Source organism: Anopheles marshallii, chromosome X, assembly GCF_943734725.1.
Source record: "Anopheles marshallii chromosome X, idAnoMarsDA_429_01, whole genome shotgun sequence".
Classification (NCBI taxonomy): Eukaryota; Metazoa; Arthropoda; class Insecta; order Diptera; family Culicidae; genus Anopheles; species Anopheles marshallii.
The window spans coordinates 11,358,309-11,380,901 of NC_071325.1; the positions used below are offsets into that span (position 1 = coordinate 11,358,309).

At 42.3% G+C, this 22,593-nt stretch overlaps 2 protein-coding genes across 2 annotated transcripts; one reads left to right on the forward strand and one right to left on the reverse strand.

Annotated features, from left to right (window-relative positions):
* Window positions 1-745: 745 nt before the first annotated feature.
* On the reverse strand, window positions 746-22,409 carry LOC128719683 (guanylate cyclase soluble subunit beta-1). The gene is made up of 12 exons (XM_053813314.1): window positions 22,307-22,409; window positions 21,384-21,778; window positions 10,443-10,516; window positions 7,257-7,357; window positions 6,650-7,189; window positions 6,141-6,479; window positions 5,965-6,076; window positions 5,743-5,902; window positions 5,587-5,669; window positions 4,968-5,514; window positions 4,746-4,903; window positions 746-878 (listed from the first exon to the last, which is right to left on the reverse strand). Exons 1-12 carry the CDS (start codon window positions 22,407-22,409, stop codon window positions 746-748), a joined length of 2,745 nt encoding a protein of 914 aa, XP_053669289.1.
* Window positions 3,576-4,737, forward strand: LOC128714221 (uncharacterized). The gene is made up of 3 exons (XM_053809100.1): window positions 3,576-3,897; window positions 3,973-4,186; window positions 4,257-4,737. The coding sequence occupies exons 1-3, from the start codon at window positions 3,576-3,578 to the stop codon at window positions 4,735-4,737; spliced, it is 1,017 nt and encodes a 338-aa protein (XP_053665075.1).
* Window positions 22,410-22,593: the final 184 nt, after the last annotated feature.

Consider the following 22,593-nt stretch of genomic DNA (forward strand, 5'->3'; position numbering starts at 1 on the left):
CTAAATCTTTAGAAGACTACAATTGGTACCTACATGCTACACTGTTCAACGTCAAAACAATACCGTTTTATAAATACTCTCATTGTACAGCTATCTAAAAAGGCTACAAAAGTACGCACCAAGGCTGTGTAATAGGATGAGATTTTAACAAAACAGCGAAAAAACATGTTCTGGCTCTAGTGTTGGTGAAAGGGAAATGGTGTCCACATTAACACCTTTTCAGTAATGCTTCCTGCAGCAACAGAGGGATAGAAGGGTCGACCGAGAGCAAAGAGAACTGTAACAGTGACGCGTTTTAAATCTTCCATATATTCGATAGAAATTTTTCCGCCATTTTTATTTCCCGCCGCATGTCCGCACCGTGCACATAGTGCGGCCGCCACAGCAGCGTCCGTGGGGTTTCACAAAAATCTAAGATTGCTTTTTTTGGCAGAAAGGTACAAAACATACATCCCTACGCTACAGCAGACACACCAAATGCAGGCGGAAACGGATTCCACTGCCGGTTGAGTTGGTTGCTTTACACGATTTTGTCACGATCATTACAACAAACAGGCCGTGAGACAGGCATTGGTTCATCAAACATCTATAAACACACCGCTGAGAAGTAAAAAGCTATCAGGTTTCGCTAGTGGCGATCTTTTACATCTTTAGTTTGGTTTGGTTCCAGCACACGTTATGGTTTGTTTTTTTTTTCTTCTTTCGTTTTTGCTCACGGAAAGGGTTGTTGTACAGTTGGGGGAAATTATTTTGCTGCCGGTGTCCCTTTGCGTGTTAAAAACCAGCAGTCCATTGGTTCCGGCTTTCCCTTCATTACCACCGGGCCACGGTACTCCAGATTAAACGAAGGGTCGTGATTGACTGGGTCGCAAAGCAGCCTGCAAAGAATTATATAGAACAAAAAGCTAATGAGATTCTACCATATGGGTTGGCAGTTTATTGTGAAGAACCATTTAGACGGTTGAAAGAAAATCTAGTTGCTATATCGGTGCCGGTTTCCACACGAACGGACCGGTCTAAAAATACCTCCCGGACCCAGTGGCGGATTTATTCTCTTGGAGGCCTTATGGGGCGGAATGATAGCTGGGACCTCTAATTAAAAAAAATGCTAGAAGGGAGCGGGGGGGGGGAGGGGTTGTTGGGGAGGGGGTTGGATAACATGATCAAATTCCAAAATGGGACCCGTAGTCGAATGGGACCCCACAACTGTCTCTCTTATAGGTTGGACGGTGGTGAGCGGAAAGGAAGTGGGAAGGGGGCGGGTGGTAGGAGGGGGTTATTAACTTCTCCAGAGCCCCCTTGTATGCAGGCATGGTTTAAGCCAGGGGTCTCCAAACTTTTCAGCCCGCGGGCCGCATTGGTTGAAGTAATGATAGAGTGGGGGCCACTTACACATTACAGGATTTTACATTAGATAGGACATGGCGAATCCAACTCGCACAAACAAATAAGGTAGACACGAATATCGATATTCTAAAACAAGTTTACACTAACACAAGTAACAAATAAAACAAGTAACATTGTTTACTGAATCGCTAAAATTGGATATGGAATCACGTGCACAACTTAGTGAAAGTCAAATCCGGCCGGTCTATTTACGTACAAGCGGATTCAAGCGTTGAACTACAGAATTGAGTTGGAAATTAATCACTAGTATTTATCACCATTGAACATTATTTTAAACCGATATTTTGCGCAACCTTCGTTTGACATTTTGTACATTAATTATTTTTATTATATCTCAACTCTTGAATCCGCCAGGTACGTAAACAGCCCGGCCGGATATGACATCCACAAAATTGTGCTACTAAATCCCGAAGCACTAAAATTGTAAATTTTCCCGTACGTAGGACTGACTATCCAGCTTAGGGTAAATGAAGTCACAGAAAGCCAGAAATGGCAGACCTAGACCTCCTGAGATTGTTGTACCGAAAAAGAAGACGAAGAAGAAATTGTGCTCGTGACTCCAAATCCAGCATTTGCGATTCAGTTAAATGTGTTGTGTTTCACTATCAATCTCCACATTTATCTTATAAACTTACGTGATTCATTAAGTTGGGCTCGTCATATTCTATCTGTTGTAAACCTTGCGGGTAATTTACACAGATGTTGCGCTCGAGATGATTTTTTCACATTTTATAGTATTAAATGCTACTAACTATTACAGTAATTAATATTGTAACAGTTAAAAACATTACAACTTTCCTAAATTAGACATTTTCATTAAAATGGTAACATTAGCAATAGCCCACTGGAGACTCTCGCGGGCCACACTGGAGACTCTCGAGGGCCGCATGCGGCCCGCGGGCCGTAGTTTGGCGACCCCTGGTTTAAGCGACGCTTTTTATGCCCTTATCTACACTATTTCATACAGTTTTCCCTAATAAAAAGCATTTTTCGGAGGGTCCCACACGGCGTGAGCTTGAGCTGAGGGCTCGGCCTTGATAAGGCCTTGATAAGGATATTATCGAATAGAATATTATCGGGCGGACCGATAAGGATGACATCGGGCACCCCGATAAGGATACTATCGGGCGGCCCGATAAGGATGTTATTGGGCGGCCCAATAAGGATGTTATTGGGCGGCCCAATAAGGATGCTATCGGGCGGCCCGATAAGGATGTTATCAGGCCAACGACGCTTTTAGCTTCGTCTCATTTGATGTGCCTCGTACCAACTCCCTCCCCCCTACCAGAACTGTAGTATTTCTGAAATTATATTATGACCACCTTCCCGGGGTAGTTAGGGGCTCCGCCCAGAGTCTTCAAAGGGTTTAATGCACCACTGCCTGTCGCAGCTGAGATTTTCGGTGAATCAGCTCTGATTGATCTAAAGCTGACGGAATCATCTTAACCGAGTTTGCGAGAAAAACACTAAGAGTTTTGTTAAGTCTCCCTAGATTGCAACTGTAGTGCGTAGTCAGGATATATTAGACTTTGAAGACTTAGTGACCGGAATGACACCGGACAATCCAGCCCGCAAAGTAATTTTGGATATTGAAGATGCCACCCAATAACTTGAAGATCTAGTGAACATAATATTCCCCAGGAGGTACTTTACGTACCAAGCCCATCTTTATCCCATCTGTTACGACTTTGGACAAGGACATGTTCGAAAATTACATAATCTCTAGGCCACACAACACACAACGTGTCACAAAGTCTTCAGAATCGATTTTCCAGACGAAGGCCGTTCACGCATGATGTAAGAAATGCGTTCCCATTTGTAGAACACTCCTGTAACTGCCAGACACAATCAAGTGGCTAGTTCAATAAGTTTGGAATCGTTGGAAGTTTCCCGAGGGGAATGCCAATTCCTCGCGCTGGCGCATAAGTAACACCTGTGTCGAAGAAGCCATAAAGTTGTCTAAGCGTTTTTGGATACTTCCTGCATCGTTGTGTTTGTGCGGTAGGTTGCAGGGCTTCACGGTGTTGTGACTGGTTTTTAATTGTTGGAGCCGTTTCGTACGGTTCCAGTCGGTCGCTTTCTACCAGTCAAATTCCGAACGCTACGCGGCACACACTGCATCCCAGTTTTTTTTCTGAATGAATTATTGATTTGAGTGCGCAGTTTCGATGGAGTACGTTTTTGATGTCTTTTTCGAGGAGTGCTTCGACAAGATGGCGCGCAGCGGACTGATGTCGCGTGCCGGCCGGCGCGATATCATCAGCCATCTGAACTCGGTCATATCCGGCTGCATCCAGGGGCGTCAAACAGCCTCCACGCAGCTGGCGGTCGGTTTGGCAGTGACGTCCGCTATCGATTACCACAACCGGATGAAGGGTGACAACTACGAGGTGTGCATGATGGGCAAATATCACAACGTGCTGTACATCGCGCTACGCATCACCTGGGACTGGGGTTTGGAGGATTCGCACATAGTGCGGAATTTGCTAGGTATGTGAGGTGATGTTCTACTTTCGTCCAAGAATTCTTGTTTAAAAGAAAAACTCTTGTTTGCCCTCTGCTTAGACGAAATTTTTAAATGCGAGAAAACCTTCGAGCGGCTGTTCCTGGGTGCACTGTTCGGTTGCAATGCGCCCCACTTCATCGCCGGCTGGAAAAGTGACTTTAACGATCAGGACGAAAACCTGCGGGCGGTAGTGTTCTTTCTGCATCACTCGGCAAAGGCGAGGGCAATATATCCCACCTACTCGTACGCCTACCAACGGTTGCGCCAAACGAAGTAAGTCGCCGACCGTGGTCTGAATAATTGGCTGCAGTTCCGTAACAACGCGATACTTTTACTTTCGCAGATTTATCGACGTGCCCATCGATTCGTGCGGCAAGGCCACTCCGTTGCGTGTGGCTTTGCAGGCATCCGCGCCGGATATTGTGCTGATACTTCTGCGTCACGGTGCGAACCCCTGCCCGGACGATGGTGGCGCTAGTCCGGTGCTCAGCTTGCTGGAGAAGCTGTCCGAAAGCGAGGACCGCTGCTATCCGTTCCAGCTGGTGTCCTGCCTGAAGTTGCTGTTGCGCACGACCGTCATGGTGGAGTTACCCTACAAACCTCATCTGTATGCCGTGCGGAAGGAGATGTTTCACTGCAAGTACACTGCCTTGCTGGAGGATGGGTTGCTGCCAGCGGAGCAGGTGTACGGCCTGCCAACCCTGAAGCACATCTGCCGCTGCACCATACGGGATGCGTTGCGGGAAAACTTTCAACTACCCGGTGGCGTTGCGAAGTTGCCGCTTCCTCGCAAACTTCAGAAATATATAGATCTGCTCGATTGATCACTTACTTGTACGTGGTTTCGCTGATGTTGATGTGACCCGGCACGCCCGTCGTCTCCGTTCGGCTGGTTAGGTTCACGGTGTTGCCAAACAGACAGTAACGTGGCATTCGGTTACCGATGACACCAGTCACGACCTCCCCGGAATGGATACCGATGGTGATTTTCTACGTGCAGAGAGTAGAGTGACGCTACTTTTGCCAAGAGGGTTCGCTAGCTAGACGCACTTACCATCGCTTCCTTCCCCATCATAACGTTCTTCGCCATGTCCAGCATGTCCAATGCAAGCCGCGCGATACACTTGGCGTGGTTTTCGCACTCATCCGGCAGCCCGGAAACGGCCATGTACTTGTCACCGACCGTTTCCACCTTGTAGATGTTCGAGTTGCTCTTCGAGTCGGTCAGCTCGTCGAAGATCGTGTACAGCTCGTTCAGCATCTTGACGATCTTCATCGCACCCTCGGCATCCGTGTTCGCTGCACAGTACTGGCCGAAGCCGACAATGCCGGAAAACATTAGCGTCACCGAGTCGTACCGCTTCGGTGCGACCGGCCGCTGATGCCGCAGCTCGTTCGCGACCGTCTTTGGCAGGACGGAGTAGAGCAGTCGATCCGTCTTCTGCTTTTCACTCTCCAGATCGCGGTACGTTTGCTGCAGCCGGTCGGTGAGTATTTCCAGGTTGGTGGTGAGCTTGTACTCGGCTTCGAACTTCTCGCTCAGCAGCACCAGATCACGCGAGGCATCGTGTAGCGGGATGTCGGAGATGTGTAGACCCTTCCTGCAAAGGCGAGTAAGGAGTTGGGGAAGGGGGATGAGCGTAGCAAAACAAAGATCCTTTCCACGCACTTACTTGGTTAAGTCGTCGAGATTCATTACGCTAGGGTAGCATTGGAACAGTATCAGATCAGATCCCGGAATGTACATCATTTGTCCCTGACGAGTAGAAAAGTGCAGTATGTAAAGGATAAGTGCATTAAGCGTTGCCTACAGACATCTGTAACAGTACCTTCAGTCTTAGATATCTCTCGCTTTTGGACATCACACCCGCCTTTGTCTTTAGGACGTAGATTGTGTTAATGTGGGCCAGAATATTTTCAAAGCTCAGCTGAAGATGGGGCCGAACTGCTTCGAACAGTGCTAGCAGAGGACAATTCTTTTCGTAGATTCTGTAAAGGTATAGGAAGGTCAGGCGCATATTGCTTTTCACAGCTGGCTCATGCACACCCACCTGGGAATGACTCGTGAAACCGAACGTCCAGCCTGTACGATGTGCATGCTTCGGTTGAACATCAGGTGGAATGGAAAGATTTTGCAGAACGTCATCGGCGAGATCATTGGTTCTGGAAGGCGTTTGCAAACAAAGTGATTAGTGAGAGCCGTCACATCTGCGCTAGGTCTTAATACCTTTTGCCACCAACTGGCACACCGCTTGCTGATCCTTCTCATCCGAACGGCGTGTCGGCGTCTTCGGGCCGGATATCTCCGTTATTAGAAATTGAAAATGGTCCGACCGCTCGACGGGCGCGCTCGGGCCCTTGCCCGCCTTCTTCCACTCCCCGTCAACGTGCGTTTGGCTGCTATCACAATTGGTATTGGTGTCTTTACTAGCTTTGCTAACCGCACCGCAAAGCGGTATACTATTGCTTCCATTTTGACTACTGCTTATGCTAAGTTTATTGCCATGACTGGACGCCGTTTCGGTAGGTTGCTTGAGCGCGGAGTTGCTCTTGGAGGTGGCTAGATCTAGCGATGAGCGTTGGTGCACACGGGTACGGGCATAAAACAGGGAACGGGCGGGCGGTAATGCGCGGAGATGAAAATAGATGGGTACAGAAAATGGGCTACGCATTAATAGGTGGTTCTTCCGGGGTTATGTACAAGCACTAGCGGGCGAAACCGCCGTTGAAACCTACTATTAAGTCTATTCGAAAAATAAGATTCACCGTACGTTTTGGAGGCTAGAATTCGCTTGCACAGTCCCAGATTGGCTAGTTCCGGCATGGCCGGATCGAAGGACGTGATAGGAACTGGTTTGACCGGTGCCGCGACCGGGATCGAGTGCCGTGCTCTCGGGGCGGCCCCTTCAACTGCGGCCGGTTTGCTTGGCTCTACCTCGATCGGGTCGCCCTTGCGGCGTATAATTTTGATCTCGACGTCCACACCGTGCAGCTTGGAGGCGACGGCCTTCACGATCCCGATCACGATGTGTTCTAGCCCCGGACGCTCGGAGTAGTAGTGCAGCACGAGCTGACCGTTCGTCTCGGTACAGCGGAACGACGGTGCCCGCATGCCGGGATACAGCGTGCCGAGATGGTCGTGCAATGCGTCCAAATTCTGCAGGAAATCGCGCGGCGTTGCGCCGAGCACCTGCAGTATCTTGTCATAGCCCGAGTCTTGGCAAAACTCGAAGAACGTTTTGCCGAACAGCTCCAGTATGTCGCCGGCTGGGATGTCTACGGAGAGAAAGAACGGTCAGATGGGAGACAGGTGCTTCACCGAGACCGGCTACTAGCTACTCACTAAGTATATCCACAGCGGCTTCTATCAAATTGTACGTTATGTCATCTTCGTAGATTTGTCTTACCAAAAATTGGCCTTCCATATTTACCTGCGCCTTTTTCCTGGCATTGTAGGAAAATAAAACGAAATCATGTTTTGATTCTCGACGATTTTGACGAGAGTTTTTGTCAGTTGATACACAATTAGTGTGATGCTTAATGATTCTATCGAGAAGAGTCGTTCCAAAAGACTCATGACTCTTCTAGGATTGATGAATTCTAATAGATTCGTTAAACTTGAAGGATTCATCAACTGTTGATAATTCAAGAAAGTCCGGAGAGATATTCGTGCTCAGTACAGAGATCGATCGTCGAGTTTCGAACGCCGCACTCTATTTTCGCTCACTTCTTCTTGAATAGAGCTCATTCAAATGGTAGTTTTAAATCTGAGTGAGTGTAAAATGAGTTCTGTGACGGCTACATCCGTTCCCGTTTGTATGGGAGGAAATCCCTAACATATTTCGTTGCAGATTCGCGTCGAATTAGTAATGTTGGAATTATTCGTTTTTATAAATGATTCAATTTATTAAAAAGAAGTCTGAATTTGAAAATGTTTATAATTTTACTAGCATTTTGCATGTAAAAATATGTTTTATGCCATTCTATTTTTTTTTCTTGAAAGCTAATCATAAATCCCAATTGATTTCTAATTGTACATGCTCCTTTTTTTTCTAACTAATGTGTTGTATTGTATTGGTATTGGTGCAACTTTCGAGTGAATTTGAAAGTACCTTAAACAAATTAATCTGCTCATTAACAATAGTAAATAATCATTTCATATAATTTCATATAACCGACCCTGCCGTGAGAGAAAAAGTTCCATCACTGAGGGGGAAAATTACACAAATCAATTGTATTAGATGGTACAAACATCGATAAAAATTTAAGAGGAAAAAAACATTTCAACATAAACTTAACTGTCAAATAGCTAAAACGCACCAGAATATTTAACGGACAAATATGTGACACCTTGAACAACGAGTTAAAAAAAATCAGATTTCAGATTCAAATGAAAGTATCATCATGAAAGTCATGAGGTATAGACGTATTTTTAAAAATCACAGAGCTCATTTTTTTTGGTGAGCGTCGATCGAATCTCGACGAACGATCTCCGTGCTGAGCACGATTCATTCACTTTAAATCAGTAAGACTCGTGATACTGAACTAGATTCACCCTAAAAATTTAACAAAATTGATTTAAATCTGTGCCACTTAATGACAGATAACAATTAACGAAAAAACCTTAAAAAGAACGTAAAATATGGCCAGGACTTGGATTTTGTCTTTCAAGTAGCTCGTTAATCAAATTAATATTGTCTTTTTTTTATTGTCAATTAGTTAAATGTAAGGAAGGGAGTTAAAACCGGTTCCACAATCATTGAACTTCTGCACCGTTCCATCACTGGCCAATTAAGGGAGCATAAAATCCAACCCTCTACTAATGGCAATGGTATACATTTTTATGTAAATAGAGAAAGTTTACGATTATGATTTAAAAGTATAGTTCGCACCATAAAATGTTAGCCCATCCTATAGCGATGAAATTTTATGTGAGGCTTTGGGGCACTCAGCACCTCAAACGGGGGTTCGTTCAGCTATGTCATAACAGCGATGATAAAAAATAGTACCGGGCATTGTGTATTACTGCATCCGAGCATCGTTTAATTACGACAATCCGGTGAGTTATAATATAAATAATGAGGCATTGGGCATTGAATTTCTCGCAACTAAAAATCATTGCAGCGCGTAAGACAACCGGGACGGGTTTATGGTGTGCAAGTATAATTAACAAACGGAAATGATACTATAAATGACCACAAATGAAGTGATGTTCTGTGAAATTAAGAGCGAACAAAAAGGAGCACTGGTACCAACCCGTGTTCGTGTGCTCATTTCGGCGTTAATACAAACAAAAAAAAAGCGGTACTAGTTTATTAATTAATGGATATGCCAGCGTTGTCGAGGATGTCGAGCATCAATGCTTCCATCGCTCCGTGGCACTTGTTAACGTGCCAGAGCAATGCGAAATTATAACCAGCGCTTGCCGGATACTTAATTCTTGGACCATGACCATAAAATTGCATCAGTTTTGTTGTGGTTTTAGCTCGCAATGCGTTGGGGAACTATGACCCGGGGAGGGGAAGTTTGCAGGGGTGCAGATTTTATCCCAACCCGAGACGAACGTATTTTGATGCGTTGCCAACATATGAAATCGACCCGAGGGTCCTGGTGCCGGTGCAGGCACCAGCGCGTCGAATAGCTTTGTCCACACTTTGGCGCAGCGAAGTATTTTTTTTGCAACTCATCAACCATCACCAGCCACGTTGGGTTGATGCCAAGTATTGCACTTTTGTGCGGTATATTCCACTTTCAGGCCCAACGGATGGAGAGACTCACAAACGCTAGTCGGGCACAGTTAAGCGACATGCTCAAAAAAAAAAAAAGAACTCCTGAGAGACTTTCGGTTTTCCACTACAGTAATCGGCCACACAAAAAAAAGGAAAAACAAAGAAGAAGGAACAAAAAAGCATTCGAAAAAAAAAAACGTGCAGATTGCGTTCGAGGATAGGGAATGATTGGGACATCTTTTCAAACTAGGTCAGCTGGATTTGCAAGGAATCCAATTAACTCCCGGTATGGCAAAGAATCATACAGCTACAGCAGCAACAACAAAGCAAGTACGGTGAACTGTTATTAACAATTTCTTCACATTATTTGTACATCTGCTTTGAACCAATCTTTTACCGAGCGCGACTGGCCAACTGCCGAAGAAGCTGGGTAATAAAAGCTGATTCCATCCTTAAACCCGGTTCAAGCCATTTTTTTTTGCTGCAGCTACGCTTGACCGTCAACGCTAGCGATGCCAGCAGATCAAGTTGGGGATAGAAGATGGATTAAAATAATAATAAAAAAAGCAACCCCACCAAAGAAACAGCAAGAATATTCAAGAAAGAAAGAGAATAAAAAAAACGGCGAATCGAAACTTTCAGCATAACCAGAATTCAATTGAAAAGTTTGCGTACATTTCGTGCACGCGCAGAGTGCGCGAGGAAGGAAAATGAAGTGTTATCTAACAATAGACTTCGGCACCCTCGGGGGGGCCGGGGTGCCATTCGTCGCTGTAACGCACCGGTACCATGCAACTTACTTTATTTGTTCCCATATATTTAGACCGAAGTTTTTTAAAACTAGTAGCTCAAGCGCGTAGTTCACGAATCCGTACTAGTGTCGTGAAGTTGTGGCGTGGGTGTATGTGTGTGTGTTGTTGCCGAGGACGTCGTGAGGAGGAGACATGTGGAGAGAAAGAAAGAAAGAAAAAAACAGCAGCATAAGCAATGGGTTCCCTGCGGCACGCACAACCACACCGTCTTATCAGGTCGCATGTGGAGTCGCAACCAGTGAGAAGACTTTCCCGATATGTGTCCGGGGCAAAACCATGCAGTGTGTGATGTTGCAGGATTAATGGGTTGCATCCCTATCTTTGGACATCTCTCGATGGTGGAGTCGCTCGACCATTGTGTGCACTTTGCACACCACGCAACGGAGAGTCGTTTGCTTACCATTTTGGCTGGGGATAATATGCGTCGCTGTGTTGGGTGTATGGGGGTGTGTGTGTGTCTGTGATGGACAGTTGTCGTTCGCTCTACGGGTTTTGTTCCCCTCCTGCTTCTCCGGGTGTCCTGCCACCCGACTGCCGACAAATTACGATTGAACGCCGTGCTCAGGTGACGTGGGTCATTTATCCGATGGGTAGTCGGTTGGCGTTGTTCGACACGCTGCACCAGTTATGCGCCTTGCAGCAGGAACGTTGCCGTGGCGTACGGTGTGCGTACATCTAACGGGCGATGGCTCCCGCAACCTGATGGGCCGAAACCTGACCTGCGTCAGCCTGCGTGCCAGTGGGGTTCGCTTGCCTTGCACACCGCGGTGTAGCTGCTGGTGGACACCGATTTTTTTTTGTTTCCCTTCACCACCTCACTGATCAAACACCATTGTACGCGTTACTCGCTGTGGACAGAGACAGTGCGGTAAGTTAATTTGATTGATCTGCGTGTGTGTTGCAGTGGGGTAAGGAGTGGTAGTGGGTGGGGAAATAAGGAACGAAAGCGAAATGTGTTAGCCTGCTGATATGACAATGTTCCGTTTGGCCTGGTGCCTTCAAACGCCGATACACTTGTTTACATACACCAGCCACCAGCGTATTAGCGGTCCAGGTGTTGGGCACAGCGATTGTTACTCAACCGACCGGCTTCGCTGGCGAGGACAGCCAGTCGCATACGCGTATCGATTCGGCACCGAGCAGGTGGGAGGTATACGAGCCACCGAACCACCCGCTGGAGGTAAGCCTTTGCTATTCTAGCTCACTATTAGCTCGCACAACGAAACTGCCACTGGCGCAGCAACACCGGATAGGTGCTCTAATGGTGATCGATCTATCGGGCCGTTCCCTTCCCACAGCAACGAGGCCCGAGTGATGGTGCAAAATAGTAAAGTAGGCTAGGTGTGCTTCACAGAAAACCTTGGACCATGGTGGCGGGGTGGATCTCCACCAATATTCACATCACCGCGACAGACGGATGTCACCCATATTGATTGCGAGGTAGTTTGATTGACGAAACCTGTGGAAAGAATGGCACGGGCTAGGGAAGAGCCCTTGGGCTAGAACGTGGACCTCCGTTGATCGTGAGCCTGATATACTTGTGAGCTTGCTTTTCGAAATTCAACTCAGGAGGTGATAGAAGGAAGTAGTCTCATTTCCTTGATTTTTTAATTTCCTTCTAGACACACCCCTGCCTGCACCTTCGTAGCCACCATGCGAAACACTTTCCCTTCGGTCTATCTTTAAACGGTGCAGGCGTTGATTAACCGCCCACCAAAAACACGAAACTCGCCGGATGTAAGAACTCCCAAAGAGGAGACGATAGTACACAAGGGGGTAGCGCGGAACGGGTTGTGCTCCATTTTTCCATCCTCCAAACAACAACAACAAAAAAAGAGCACTCCAATAACGAAACGATTATCCCAACCTAGAATATATTGCGGATATACACCGAATATCCCACGCCAGGATCTTCAGGTGCTCCAGCGTTTCCAGCTGGCTTGGTACTGTGGTTTAGCGTGGCAGCACTACCTGGTCGCCGTTGCTTGGGTGTTGATTGACGGTTTCACCCTCCCCCAGGGTGCCACTAATCCGCGGCAAGCTTTATCTGTATCAAACAGTTTCTGCGCCCTTTCTGGTGGTCTATCGAGCGGAAGGACAAGGTAGTCTTCGGGATGAAAAGCAAACAAAATACGATTTGCACTGCAGATTTTAACGCTCGTTTTGTCACTTGCTTCGAGTAGAATGTGTTATAACCGGAGCAGAAGGCATTGACTTTGTCCGTGGGGTAATCTGGCATGGAGATTCTCGGTAACGTTTAGCGTGATTCGATTTTTATCATCCAATATCTTGCCTCCGGAGAGATGCTAGATTTGGATGGTTCCGTACCAGCTAATGCACATTATCTACCCATTCCAAGTCTTTTTTTTACGGTCGTCCTCGCATCGTCCATCCACCAACACTCACATTACCACTGTTGTGTTTTGCACCCCACGCTGTCTGTGATTTTTCGCCTTCAACCCTCACATGCTGCCCTTTCGTTTTTTTTGCAACAGTTTTAACGGACTCTTCACGTTAAGCGAGCTTAAGAGTTCTGTCCGTTATCCGTTGAATCGGCCCGACTCCCGTCCCGTTGCGGCCTGGCTTCAAGCGACAAGCGCGCGAGAGGAACAGGCAGTGATGATGGTAGGATGCTGGAGAAGCGATGGAAATGGAGCGAGGGATGTAATGTGGATGGTGGTGAGTTTCATGAAATTCTACCACCCAGCAGCATGGAGTGGGAAGTCGACAGACAATCGTGTTCAAAAGAAATAATGCTTCGAACGACTTCATTCGGTTCCCGTGCGTTCTGTTTGTCCCGAAGTGGAGTACACCAGCAGCATGTTGTTCTTGGTGGGTGGGTTTTTTTTTGGGGGGGGTGGTAAGGAGGCTTTTAAGAGGAAACGCAAAGGAAGGTACACAGCATTACTGATGAACGTACAACAACACACACCACAGCATCAATCACGCACCTCGTATACAAACACATTCGCATTCCACCACTGCCTATGGATAGTAAAACCAGCCGAACGTTCTGTCACATAGTAGCACACGGTAGTTAGCGATACTGTTCTTCGCCACCTCGCCTGAGCGCCACGGTACCGTTCGACAAAATCGCGTTGAGAGAGGCTGAAATCGAGCGGATCGATTTGCTTTCCTGTGTGGTGGCGTGTGCGTATATCGCTTCCGTGTTACTCGCTCGCTTCCGATTTGTTTGCAATCCCGACACTGACTGGTGGTCGGTTGGAACGGTGAACCGTTTTAAGGTATTCGGCTGTTTTTCCTTTTTGCTTCTTTTTTTTCTTGTTGAACCGCGCTTTCCTAACGAGCAGGACACACTGGTAAGACAAACGAGAGAAATTTTGCGAGCGAAGAGCGAGCTTTTGCTCTCGGAAAGAAAATTCACCAAGGGGTGCGTCAATGGTTCGCTAGATGTGGCTGTAAAATAAAATCGATGAACGGTGGTTGTCTTTGCTCGACGATATTTTGTATCCTGTATTCGTTACGGGCACGACCAACAGAGGGAGCTGAAACAAAAAAGGTTATTTCCACGTAACGTGTTTTTCGCAAATCTTTCAAAGGCGGCAGGAAATCTGTTATACTGCTAAGCGTTATTTCAAGCGTTACATAAATCGTGAAATTTTTTCACTTTTCCGGGTGTTATGTTTCATCGATTTTTTATTTTCGGTTCATATTTCTATTTTGAACTCCTTCACATTTAGCTGACTTGAAACATTTTTTTTTGTTAAGATATTTCTTCAATGAAAATAATTCTCCTTTACCTTTAGATAATATATTCTGCTGAGGGAAATATTGGTTTAAAATTTAAACCTATGTTATTAAAAAGTATTTGTTGAGTAAAACTATCTTCTATCATAATGAATGAAAATAGTGTAAGTTGTTTAGATTAAGAATCGTTGACGTTTTATTTTTAATGCTCTAAATGCTTAGTTTGTAGTTTGAATGAGAAATATCAATTTTCTTTCATAGAAATTATTTCAGCATGAGTTAGTTAGTTAATTTAAATAAGTATTTCTTTATTGTACAATTTCTTGGTGTGATATCACATTGGCAATTTAGAGTAATGGGTACGATTAATAATCTTTCCGCATTGATACAACTTTTGCTTTCGCGTAAACTGGTGATCAGTTTTTTATAATAAGTGGTTAGACTTGATAATGTGAGAAAAAACATTTACAAAAAAACTCACGTGCAGAAAAAAAATTACTTGAATTAAGTTAACTTAGATCTATAGAAAACCTAATTTACTTACATAAACTTAACCTACACCGAGATTATGCTACAAATTATTGTACAAATGAATTTTTACTCATCTAGCATTTGTTGTAATATTTACGTGAAATAACTTCAATATAAATTACAATAAAAAGGGAGTTTGATTTTCTGTGCAGATCAATAGTGTGATACCATGGTGGTACATTTAAGATAATTCTAAGCAATTTGTTTTGACAAATTTGTAACTTCTTTAAGTTAGTTTTGGCGCCAGTATTCCGCAGGTGTATTTAGTAAAGAAAAGAGCTTCTGACTTATTTCCGTTTACTTTCAGTTTCCATTTGTTGTAAAATTTATTCTACCTTTTTTACACTTTGTTTTAGTGATTTTATTATTGATTTTGGTTGTTTTGATGACGATGTAATGGCAAAGTCGTCAGCGTATAGGTATTGTTCACAATTCTTCATAGTTGATAGATCTGATATGTAAATGTTAAATAGCAGTGGTGATAATATGCTACCTTGTGGTACGCCAGCTTTTGGTGAAAAAAATATAGATCAGGTATTGTATTGGACACAGTTCTGTCTGTTTTCGAGAAAGGATTTAATGATTTTCACCAAATATGGTGGGTAATTATATGAAATAAGTTTATATATAATAACTTGAGATTTCAGCATGAAGATGCTAAGAAATGTTCGATGAATTCACATTTGGATGAAATACTGAGAACTTCAATGCTGTCTTCACGTAGTTTATTTAAGTTGCTACCAAAGCTGCGATAGTGATGGCTGCTTTATTAAAATTGTTGTTTTTTGAACTTCTCCAGTAGCTTTGTAAGTTTTTCTTTATAAGTTTAACATCATCAGAATACCCGGCGCTAAAGCTAAACTAAATATTGAAAACAACTTAGCACAGGGTAGCTCAAATAAAAGAGCCTTAGCTTTTGAAATAATATATGCTCAAGTTTGGACATTTGATAAAACTAAATATCCAACCATTTTACTAGGGAAGCTACCAAAACAGCTTTGGAATCAATATAAGCTTAATTTTCTTATCGTCCTTGTTACGGCAAGCGTATAGAAAGCGTACAAAATTTCCCATCCAACAGACAGAACTTTCAATATCCTGATGGCAACACGTTCCTCGGCAACGGGTACAAATCCTAATCGACATACGTCTACACTCTCTATCCTTCGTCCGCTACCGCTTAAGCGGATCGGGACCAACGCTAAGTCCAGTGTATGCACGAGAATAATTCATCTAATAAAAAAGTATATCTTCGAACTCTATCGTGTTTGCCTCGTGTCAGTGAGAAAAGGAGTTCAACAAAGTTTTTTAATCTTGCAACAGAGCATCATCCGCTTGAACAGTCATATTAAGTCATACCAATGCACTATGGGCAAACAACGGGATAAACTACAAAAAATCGAATTGGACCTTGCACCAAATGATTATTCTTCCGGTTAACTACAGGATAACTCTAAATGAAATCTAAAATATCCAAAGTAACAAATTAAGAAAAAAGGGTTTTTTTTATAAAAGTGTTTATTAAAAAACAACTTACATCCTAGTTAATAAAATGAAGGGAAAACACGTAAGGATGACGTACAGAGAGTGGAATTTTCATTTTCTGTGTTCATCAACTTTGAACTTTGAAGCAATTTTCTCCCGCTTCTACGAAATAAGCCGTGGATCAATCAACAAACAAAAAGGGTTTAACACCTTGCAAAATAAAAAAAATGCTCACAATACTTGGAGTACTTAACCAAGGAAAGATTTATGTGATTTATGTCTACTTGTTGGATGTTATAAATTATTAATGATAATTTAAAGCGAACAATTTTGCTGTGAATCGCTATAACTACCCTTTGCATGCTGTATGCGCTATTACAGTCAACAGTCGAAATAGTGATTCAAGGATTTATTAAATAGTTCCAAAATTGGTAAGACTCATAAGCATCTTTATTTGTGCTCTGCTTTGTATTGCTCTTTATTGTCCTCGATTCAAGACGCCACTAAAGACAACACGACGTTTCGTAATAGTGACATATTACACCTTTTTTTTTTAATGCACTGAATACAACTTAAAATGTCAATTATGCTTTCGCGTTCGTTAATAACAGAGCTCTTAAAGGCACAGTACATCGATGTATACAAAGTGTCGAAAAAATAGTTTCCTACGTATAATACCATATCTAAGGAAAAGGTACAATGCGCACCTACTGACGAAACGTTATCGTTTAAACAATACAAGTCAGAGTCAAAGTAGAACTTCACAAGCGATTGTTGATCACACAGCAAGGATATTACAGATACAAACAATTGAAGTGATGAAGAAAATAGAGGATGCACGTGCAACTTCCATCTTCCAGCAACTTCCTTAAGTCCAATTAGGTTATCTATGATGACGAATGATGAAGATATTGTGTGGCTCAACATATTACCGCAAAGCGTTAGATTTTGTAGGCCAATTGACATAGAATGTATAAAGGAAAGTATGGTCATGAACCAAGTAAAGGATATGAAAAATAAAATAATGAGTCTGCAACCATTCCATGTAAAATTGAGCAAAAGGGTAAAAGTAGTTGTTCATTACAAATTTTATTTGAGCCTAATTGATGGAAAAATGCTAGCATACCAATACTGCTTTAATGCAAACATGTTGCATTTGTGGGGCTAAGCCAAAGGATGTAAATAAGGTCTTGAATATAGAATCGAGTTTAGTACCTAAAAATAACAAGTAACTTCCCCTTACAAAGACCAACATAAAAGTAAAGAAAAAAGGTAAAAGATTTTTTTGCGTTTTTGTTTTTGTAAAAGATAATCCACTCTTCAGCCCCAATATGTTGTTTAGTAGAAGAAGCTGCGGAGGGGCGTTTTACAATCATTAGAAGGTATAGACGAAACTATGCACGGAAAACTTCAAGGGAAATTAACGTAAAAGATATTTTTATGAAAGCTTTATACTCTTTTGATCTCTATATATCTTCTATACCAATTGCTAAAAAAAAAATATCAGAAAAACAAGAATCATCTAACTCAGAGAAAGTTAAAAAAAACTATTCGCTGTTTCTAACCAGGAAAACGATGGATGCAATAAATTAAGATCAGAACCAAGTAGTAGTAGTAGTAGTAGTATCAGTATTTTATTATAGGAAAACAGTGAGGAAAACAGCGACATATATGAGACAAATTAAAATGAATAACATCAAGACTGATGTACCGAACAAAAATGCCTGAATATAATACTGCATAATTATATGAAACAATAATAAAATCAATATTTAATAATAATATTAATAACATAATTATTAATAATAATAATATTATTATTATTATTACTAATAATTAATTTATAAAAAAAATGATACTGAATTTATAGTATCAAACAGTAGCGCTACCTGGTGTTGTTGTACGATTGCATGATATTTTAGATGATTTTGATAAATAAAATAAGTTTCAACGTTATCTCCTTAAAAAATAATTTTATCCCGGTATGCACTGTGCAATGATAAACGAAATGTTCAGATTAATCTCCTATGTACATGGAGGCGCCCGGTAAGTTGAAACTACCCTGAATTATCGTGCTGTATCTTTTCGAAGCTTTTGATGAAGAATCATCATTTACTAAGCGATTTTAAGCTCTACATAGTAGCTTGACTTGCATGAAATATTATTTAGTAGGCATAATAAGTTCAATTTATTGGACAGTCTGTTCATTCATTCATTCGTATTTATTATTTATAATATATATGTAGTCACTAACAGTATTGGTATTTAATCGGTGCCGGATGTTTCCTTAACTCGAATAGTATGATATTTGTAGCCTGTGGCTATTTTGATTGTGTTTCTTAAATTGGGAGGAAAATTTGTTTGGGGAAAAATTCTAAAAAAAAACCCCTTAATAATGATTAACTATAACTTAACTATAACTAAAGAACTTAAATATAATTTAATCTAATTTTAAATACTAACCTAATCTTAGGAGGTAAACATTATGGTTTAATTTGAATTATAAGGTTACGTAGAATTTTCTCTACGCTGTTCATGCAGTTTTTTCTGTATTTTTGATTAATTGTTCCAATCAGCTCTGGTACCCTATCGATTTGTGCTTTTCTATGGATTATTCTAGTGCTGTACCATGGAGGAAGATTCAATATTCTTTTAAGGAATTTGTTTTGGAAAACCTGTATCTTGTGTATATGTGATGCTGCACTGTCACACCAAATTGGTGCAGCATATAAGAGTATTGGCCGAATTAATGATTTATACATAAGTAGCTTATTACGAAGATTTAACTTTGAATTCCTGTTTAGAAATGGGTATAGAATTCTTAGTGCATTTGTGCCATTAATTATTTTAGCTTCTATGTGTTTTTGAAATGTTAATTTTTTGTCTAATATTACTCCTAAATATTTGATAGAGTTTTTCCATTCAATATCGGTGTTATTGATATGAAGGGTGTGGCTTGGGAGTTTCCTAGCACTGCGGCAGTTAGTGAAAAATATTGCTTCGGTCTTTCCATCATTTATCTTGAGTTTCCATTTGTCGCAGTAATCGACATATTTTCGAATTCCCTGATTAAGATTTTTCAATACTGTGTTGGGGTTGGAGTCCGATGAACTGATAGCAAAATCATCAGCAAATGCGTATTTTTTTACGCCCTGCATTTTGGGTATATCGGATGTAAAGATATTGAATAGGATTGGGGACAGTACACTACCTTGTGGTAGGCCGGCAAGAGGATTAAAGATTTCTGAACTACATGATTGAAGGTAGACTGAGCCAGATCTGTTGGATAGGAAGGATCGTACTAGCAGGATTAGTTTTGGGGGGAAATTACAACTGATCATTTTATACAACAGTCCATCGTGCCATACCGTATCGAAAGCTTTCTCTAGATCAAGTGTGACTAGTCCGGTAGATTTTTTTATCTGGCGTTGCTTTTTTATGGTGTTCGTAAGTCGATTCAGTTGGTGGGTGGTGGCAAGATTTGCTTGGAACCCGAATTGGAATGACGGGATAATGTTGTGATGTTTCGTATGCGCGTTGAGTCGTTTGGTTATGATTTTCTCGAATATTTTTCCCAAGCAGCTTAATATACTAATCGGTCTGTAATTACTAGGGCTCTTTGGGTCTTTCTTGGGTTTAGCTATGGGTATAATTTTTGCTAATTTCCAGGAGTCAGGGAAGTAATTCAATTTTAGGCAACTGTTAAATATGAAGGTTAGAAGGGTTACAGCTTTCCTAGGGAGACGTTTTAGTGCGTTATTACTAATTAGATCGATTCCTATGGACTTTTTTGTTTTTAGTGTTTTGAGAATATTATAGATCTCTTTGGGTTTAATCAGTTCGGGCATGTCATTATAGTCCTTTGTGCGGTGATAGTTAAGGAATTGGGACAATGCGGAGTTTATGGAAATTTCTATTGGACTTATGTTGTTGAAGGTTGTTTCATTTGCGCTAGCAAAATGAGTTTTTAAGGCTTCGCATTTTTCTTTTGGTGTGTATAATTTGTTCCCGTTGGAAGTTAGGTGAGGTACAGCAAGAGAACAGCCTTTAATGATTTTTATCGTTTTCCAAAGGCTATTGTTATGTTGGTTAGGTGAGGTGTTGATATTTTCCAGCTTAAGAGACCATGATTGATTCCTTAACTCGCGTATTTCATTCTTAATTTCGCATGCTAGTTTGTTGTATAGGTTTTTGAGCGCTAGATTACTTCTGTTCCTTTGCCACCTACGTCTCACAATGTTACGTTTTTTTATTTTTGTGATAATGGGATCGGGTAGTGTTAAGCTGTATTGAACAGGGTGGGTTAAGGGAACTGCTGTTTTTTGGGATAGAGTAATTAATTTGGTTAGGTAGGTCACCATTGAATCTATCTGTGTAGTATTAGTGATGGATTTTAGATTAAGCGAGGAGGGGTTAATACGGTTGTTAATGGTATCTTTAAAGAGTTTCCAGTTAGTTCGTGCATAGTTTGGTATAAGGTAAGGAGTTTTACTAATGATTTTGCTATCCGTTGTTTCGAAATAAACTGGGAAATGATCCGATGAAAATATTTTTAACGTAGATACTGATGTTATTGCTACTTGTCCTTTATCAAGAATTAGATCAAGCGTTGAAGGTGAACGCCTGTGATCACTAGGAATATATGTAGGTTCGTCAGGGTAATGGAGAGAAAAAGTTCCTCTTTGAATAACGTCAAAAAGGATTTTACCCATACTGTTACCCTTTATGCAATTCCACAAACGGTGTTTTGCATTAAAATCACCGCATATAAGGGATTTACCTTTGAGTTTACCGAGTTTAAGAATGTCTTGTTGGAAGGAAGCTTGATCAGTATTGGAACCCGGGTTGTAGATGGATATTATAGATATGGGCCCTGATATTAGTTTAACAGTTATTCCTATAGCTTCTATTACTTTGAGATCGAGGGCTTTCAAAGCCAAATGAGGCACTTCTTTCGCAACAACAACGGCTACTCCTCCTTTTTCGCCAATTGTTCTATCTAGTCTATGCACAATAAACTTAGGATGTGAGAAACGGATTGTAGGTTTTAGAAAGGTTTCACTGATTGTCGCTACGTCTATTTTTTTCTCTAATAGAGTGTTAAAAAATTCATCTTTCTTAGTAGGAATGCCGTTTGCATTCCATGATAGGATATTGAGGGTTTTAGGTGATTCACACACGAGGAAAACAATATTTTGCCGTTACCTGAACGATAACTGTTATGAGATCCTTCTTTGAGCGCACCGATTTCATGCGTGTAAACACATCTTCGATGATATCACTAATTTCATCAGCAGCAAACATATCCGCTTCTGATGGATGAACTCTCTTGTGTTCGGTGAATAAGCTGGAGTAGGTTGGTGATCTACGATGCGTTGTGGTGACCGTTGGTTCGGGAGCGTTTTGTATCGGTAGTGGTGGGAACATCTCTTGCCGTAGGGAGAACGAGATGGGTTGCTTCCTGATGCGTGTACTAACAGTTGGACGAGATTTGCAACCGTGATAGTTAGCCGTATGGTGTTCGTTGCAGTTGGCGCAGCGAAGCTTGTTGGTAGCGATTTTGCCATCAGGTATGAGTGTGGTTTGCGACAGGGGGCAGGCTTTAGAGGTGTGAGTGCCGGCACATTTAATACATGCAGGTGGGAGAAAACAATTTGCACTGCCATGGCCGAATTTTTGGCAGTTGGAGCACTGCATAGGGCCACTATTGCTATTGAAGTGATCGAAATAAACCTTGTGGTGGTTTATGGCTCGTATGTTCTTCAATTCGGATAATGTTATCGTACCTTTCTTGTAGTGGAGTAAGTACAAGGCTTGGTCATTGTGCCGTTTGTTTTTGATCGTCAAGCTCTTCACGGCTAACGGTTTTGCATAATTCTCTTCGAGAGCGGTTTGGATGTCATTAGTGTCCATGGTTGGCAGTCCAAATATTACAAATTTTGTGGTTTTGTCGTCCACTAGTTGGTGTGTATAGAAGGAAACTTTTTGCTCCTCAAAAAGCTTTTTAACTGTGCGATGATCCTCCACGGTGGATAAGGTGACCACAATGCCCTTTTTTGTGTGGTTGGTTGTATAGTTCACTACACGCGTGGATACGATGCGTCGGTGCACGTCGCTAACTGTGGTACCTGTTACAATTATTGGTGGTATGCGTGGGTTCTTTGTCTTCTCGTTGACCGCTTGTTGTGAGATTCGGCGATTGCGTATTAGATTCTGATCCGCAATGTCCATGTTTGGGTCAGTGTTGCTTAACAGTTGAAACTCGTTGTGAGTGTGGACTCCATGCACTGGCTCATCTCTCGGCCGTTTGGGTTTGCCGGTTGGGACGGTTGCGGTCTTTGCTCTCTTGAGCGTATTGATTCTGGACCGGCCCATAGCTCTAAGTCGAGCGGTCGGGTGCAATGGCTGGGTTCTT